Source organism: Orycteropus afer, unplaced genomic scaffold, assembly GCF_000298275.1.
Source record: "Orycteropus afer afer isolate SDZICR_OR568_19922 unplaced genomic scaffold, OryAfe1.0 scaffold00023, whole genome shotgun sequence".
Classification (NCBI taxonomy): Eukaryota; Metazoa; Chordata; class Mammalia; order Tubulidentata; family Orycteropodidae; genus Orycteropus; species Orycteropus afer.
Window position 1 is genome coordinate 5,045,027 of NW_006921610.1, and position 6,245 is coordinate 5,051,271.

The 6,245-nt window shown below is 39.3% G+C and overlaps 1 protein-coding gene across 1 annotated transcript in view; it reads left to right on the forward strand.

The window, feature by feature from the left end:
- NEB (nebulin) overlaps positions 1 to 6,245 on the forward strand; it is a 260,540-nt gene that overhangs the window by 106,385 nt on the left and 147,910 nt on the right. Inside the window, 2 exon segments of the mRNA XM_042783652.1 lie at positions 2,209 to 2,316; positions 3,938 to 4,249. Of these exon segments, the coding sequence (XP_042639586.1) occupies positions 2,209 to 2,316; positions 3,938 to 4,249 (420 nt within the window).

A 6,245-nucleotide genomic window follows, 5' to 3' on the forward strand; every position in this document is an offset into this window, starting at 1 on the left:
TATATATCTAAAGGTATTCTGGTGGTGCAGTGGATAAGGCATTTGGCTGCTGACCAGAATGTTGGTGGTTCAAACCTACCAGTTGCCCCACAGAAGAAAGATGAGGCAATCTGCTTCCATAAAGATTTACAACCTGGAAACTCGATGGTGGCTGCTTTGAGTCAAAATCGACTCAGGGACAATGAGTTTGGTTTTTGGTATAGTATATGCCTAGTCTTGTTCTAAGAAAGCAATACTTTGTATGTGCTTCATCATGAAAGTTACGCAGGAATTCAGGAGTCAAAAAGCCCCTGTAATTAACTATCTGCTCAGCATTTCTGGAATTCTGGACTCTGTCACTGCTGCAAAAGCTCAGACACTATAGTGCTGTTACTAGTTCAGGAGAAGCTCAGGGACAACAACCTTAACAAATACTCACCTAGCCTGCCCAGTATCCTTTCTCTTTTTTTCCTTTAGAAGCTTTGTTAAATTCTGTTTTTTCCTTCTCATTCAGGATATTAAAACTAAGCGAATTTAGTTATGTCACTCAAAGATTTATAGTGGTTTCCTATTTTTTTATAGAATTAAGCACAAACTTCTTAGTTTAACATTCAAATCTTCATAGTGCTGCTCCAGACTTCTTTTCAGTCATCCTGTTACTTCTCCCTGGAGACTTTTACCTCCTTCATTGCACTTTCACTCCCCTGTTCATTAAACCATGACATCCCCTCAGCCCCTGGCTGCCATGTTGATCTATTGAAATCTTACTTATCACTCAGAGTCTAACTTCAAGGTCACCTCCTCTTCAGGAGCTTCCCTGATTCTCAATTAAGAATGAATTACTCTCCCTAGGAGCTCCTTTAATGCTATGATTAAATTATTTCTCCTGACTTGACTTTCAGCAGTTGATTCCAAAGATTATTAGTCTTTCTATCAGTTTTCCCAGAAACCCTGAAGATAGTGAAGGTTTCAGACTCTTATTGGATTCCCAAGTCGCCAGCACAGTCACAGATAGAGAGTTGGTACAGAAGAAATGTGAATTGAATTGTCACGAACAGTTAATCAAACCTGTCCTTCCACTCCACATTTTGCCACGTTAGGCCTGTGAGTTTTAACTTAATTGTTCCAGTACTTTAATAACCTGATATACTAGAAAAATGAAAACAATGGGAAAAAAAAAAAAAAAAAACCCTCACTGCTGTCGAGTTGATTTGACTTGTAGCAACCCTTCCTTGGGTTTCCCAAGCAGAATCTCTAGGGAAGTAGATTGCCTAATCTTCCTTCCGAGAATGGCTGGTGGGTTTGAACTGCCAGCCTTCTGGTTAGCAGTCAAATGCCTTAGGCACTATGCCACCAGAGCTCCTAAAATAATATATAAGATATATAATTATATATAGCTACTTAAGCAGAAATACAAGTTTTAAAATAAAAAAAAAAAAAGATATGCAGTCTTTTCCATTGGTATCCTTTAAAAAAAAAAAAAAAAAATTATTGTGATCCGGGTGAAAGTTTACAGAGCAAACTCATTTTCCATATAGCAGCTCACATACACTTTGTCTCATGACATTGACTGCAATTTCCCACAATGTAACAACTCCCCTCTCCCTTCCTCCTCATAGTTACCTCTTCACTGTGTCCTTCCCTTCCATGCACTCCTGCCCTCTGAGCTGTCTCCCTGTGCATACACAGCCCTTCTATTCTCCCATGATTGATCGGTCCAGGGAGTGTATCTACCTAATATAAATGTTCAGCTTATATGCCTGTCTTTTGTTTGGCTGGAAGCCACAGGAGTGGATTCAACTCCAGACCTGAAGGGCAGCTAGGGACCATAGTCTCAGAGGTTCCACCAGGCTCTCTCAGGCCAGCAAACCTGGTCTACCTCCCTCCCTTTTTTTTTTTTTTTTTAAATGATTTTGAGTTTTGTTCCACATTGTTCTCCCACTCTATCCAGAATCTCCTATATAGATCCCCCCCACGCTGAGTGGGTGACAATGGTAGCTGGGCACCATCTAGTTCTTCTCATCTCATAGTCGTAAAGGCTGAGAATCACATAGTGTACCAGTTCCATTGGTATCTTCTTTAAGTGTCAATTTCCACAAAAATGCAAAAGGTGTAGAAAGATGATTGATTGTAGACTCCTCTCTGTGTAAAACTTAGTGAATTATTTCAATCTTACATCAAATTTTGGAATAAATGTCAGCATCTAACCATTATTTCCCCAAAACTTAGAGTCTGTATAAACTTGCTAATGAAGAAGCAAAGAAGAAAGGCTATGACTTGCGAAGTGATGCCATCCCAATCGTGGCAGCCAAGGCCTCCAGGGATATCGCCAGTGATGTGAGTCGTTGATATTACTGTGAGGATATGATCAATCTGAAGTGGTATTTTCTTTGAACTAACTCATTTAAAAGAATTTTCCAGTTCCTTTGAAAATATATTCTGATATATTTGACATCTTTTTAAAAAGCTAATTTGGGAGAAAATTAAAAAAAAATTTTTTATGTATATCAAAGGGGTTTGTAACCTGTAAGACATAGTATCTTCAGTGAGAACTGGATTACCAAGAATAGAGAACTATCCATTCATGTATAAACAGTTAAATACAGCTGTGGCCATGGAGATGCTTAAAAAAATTACTACTGTGCTTGCAGAAAGTGTAACTCATACATGTAAGTGCTCCCATTGAAAATAAGAATTCTGTTTTTTATAGACATATGACACTTGCCTATACAATTCACCCTTGAAAGATTATGAAAAGAAGACAGTAGTACCAGAGGTGGCTACTGGCCCAAGCTTGTACCCTTGATAATAACTCCTGGTTCTGTAGCACATACCTTTCAGAGTAATAGCATTATCATTGCCTGTTGCCTCAGGGATTCTTAGGCAATAGACAACTGCTCTCAAAATCCCACTATTTGGGAATATAGTAATACACTGTCCTTTATATTGGAAAATCACTAAAATCACTTTAGTTTATGCATGTTGACACGTTTCACAAATGTATTTATGACAGTAGTATAAATAAGGAAATATTAAATAAAACGTATTGAGAACTCTGTGCTAAGGACTATGTATGCATTATCTCTCTTACTCTTCAGAGAACACCAATGTGTAGATAATACATTATATCCCTTTTGTGGATTGCTTAAGCAACTTGCCTAAAATCACACTCCTGATAGGTGGTGGAGTTAAGACTTCAGACACCCTCATTCGTTACCATTATACCTTATTGCCTCCTGCTGAGTCATATATACTTTCTTACTCAATCATCTTTGAGACTAGAATCATGTATTTGTAGTAGAATTGGCTCAATTCTAGGAATGAAGTCATTGGACATGGAATAATAAAAACATGGTTGGTCCAGTAGGACTAGCACCCATGACCTTATTAGTAGCCCGATCTAACTAACTGTGTTGTTTCAGCTTCACAAGCATAATCAGTTTTCAAAGTTACTCCAAAAATTTGCAACTTTTACTGAATGCATGTATTTTTTTTTTGAGATGGTAAATTCTCTTGTGTTGCTACTATAGATGGTCCTTGACCTAGAGTACTTCTTACTTGCAGGACCCAGCGACTCATTTTATTACTTATTATACATACTATGTCACCAAGTGAATCTCTTTTCTGCCATGCATTTAGTGTAGAGGATCGAATTCTCCAGGTTCCCTGGTTCAGATGCCCTCTCCCTCTCATCCATAGGTGGCCTCTGATGCCCGTTATATGCACTTCCTGCTCAGACCTATTCCTTATTACTAGATCATAGGTCTATTTAAAATGATAGGAATTCCACTTATGTTTCTACCTCTGCAAGTCTCCAGGGTGAGACCAGGATATTCTTTTGAGTTGGTGCTCATTAACAAAAGTCTGTTATAGTATGCCTTATGCAAGATGAATATGCATAGACATGTGGCCTCTAAGGACTTAAAATAAAACCCTGATTTGTCTATTTTTATCTCAGTACAAATACAAAGATGGTTACCGCAAGCAACTTGGCCACCACATTGGCGCCCGAGACATTGAGGATGACCCCAAGATGATGTGGTCCATGCATGTGGCCAAGATCCAGAGTGACAGGGAATACAAGAAAGACTTTGAGAAGTGGAAGACCAAGTTCAGCAGCCCAGTGGACATGTTAGGGGTGGTGCTGGCCAAAAAGTGTCAGACCCTGGTCAGTGACATAGACTACAAGAACGTGCTGCATCAGTGGACATGCCTGCCTGACCAGAATGATGTCATCCATGCTCGACAGGCCTACGATCTCCAGAGTGATGTGAGTCCAGTACCTATAACACAGCACTGTGTAGAAATCATTTAAACTATGTGAAAGTTATCTTTTATATACGATCCAGTAGCCTACTAAAGCTAGAATTTATTGGTCACTGAATAAGATTTGAATTGGAGTATAATTTTATTGCTTTATTATGAATATTTCATTGCTTTGTTATGAAGAGTCTTACTATTGGTGATGTTTTACAAGCTGGACTTGGTCTTATAGAAGCAAAACCAGAATTATGCAATTAGAATTTAGAGTCCACCAGAGGGAGACATTTCTTTTATTGTTTTTTAACTTTTTATTGTGATTTGAGTTAAAGTTTACAGAGCAAAATTTTTTTTTTTAATTCTTATTGTGATTTGGGTGAAAGTTTACAGAGCAAATTCACTTTCTATATAGCATACAGCAGCTCACATACACTTTGTCTCATGACATTGACTACAATTTCCCACAATGCAACAGCTCCCCACTCACTTCCTCCCCCTAGTTACCTCTTCCCTGTGTCTTTCCCTGCCATGCACTCCTGCCCTCCCACCTGTCTCCCTGTGCATACCCAGCCCTTCTATGAGTGAGCAAATTGTTTTTCCATTCATCTGTTCATACACGTTTTGTTTCATGACATTGAATGCAATCTCCACAATGTAACAGCAGTCTTCTCACTTCCTGTGGTTACCATTTCCGTTTGTTCTTTCCTATCCGTTCCTGCCTTCTGAGCTTTACCTTTGGGCAAATGCTGCCCTTTTGATCTTGAATGGTTGATTATTCTAAGAAGCACATACCTGCTTGGTGTTATTGTTCATTCTGGAAATTGCTTTTGACTTCCTTGAAAAACAAATGAGACTGTAATTACTAGAATGCTGTTGTTATTGTTAGTTACCATCATGTCAGCTCCCACACATTGCCCAATGCTGTGTCATCTGCACAATCACCAGCATGTTTGAGTGTATTGTCGCAGCCACTGTGTCAATCCAGCCCACTCAGGATCTTTCACACCCTCATTGGCCCTCTAGTTCACCAAACATGGTATCCTCCTCTAGCAACTGATCCCTTCTGATGAGGTGTCTTCAAAGAGTTGGACAATATTCTATCCTGATCCATTGGCTAATTTTCAGAAGTATATTGCCAGGCCTTTCTTCCTAGTCTGTCTCAGTCTGGAAGCTCTGCTGAAACCTGTCTATGATGGATGACCCTGCTGGCATTTGAAATATTGATGGCATAGCTTCCAGCATCATAGCAACATGTAAGCCATGACAGTATGACAAACTGACAGAGGAGTGGTGGATTAGGATGCTAATGCCTGCTAAAAAGCTCAGTGTTTTCTTACAAAATAAGTCACTCTGTCTGTAAAGTGTTTCATTGGCACTTTCTGCCTCTTACTGGGGCTGTCTTTGTGAAAGAGTCACATGGTAAAGACAGAAACTGGTACCTATTGCAAACACATGCCCTATCTCAATCTGGGGTGTGAGAAGCACATTTCTGGCATTATATAGTTTATAGATGTTTGCAAGAATTGTTGAGCGTTAGAGGGCTTTGGAGACTAAAACAAATTACTAAGAATTATACATTGATTGGCTGCTCCGTGATACTATACAGCCCACTTGTGAAAACTCACACAAATGTTCTGTTGCTTTGGACATACAGAACTATTTACGATTCTCTCCAAAAAGAGAGGTTTTGCCTGCACATGAAAAGTAATCAACAATGGTTGATGTCACCCATGAAATGACAACATTGACAGACTGCTTTCTATCTGTTGACTTTTGAATGCCTTGTCTATATGGCCTTACTCCACTGTTATATGGTCTTAATAACATGGAAAGCATTTGAAGGTTAAAATACACTCCAGAGATAGAAAGTGTTATTGCCCTTATTCTTGCTGTTGTTATTTAGGGGGCGATAACTAGCCAGTTTTGTTGTTGTTGTTGTTATGTGCCGTCGAGTCGGCCCCGACTCATAGCGACCCCTCCTTGGGTTTCCGAGGCAGTATCACTAC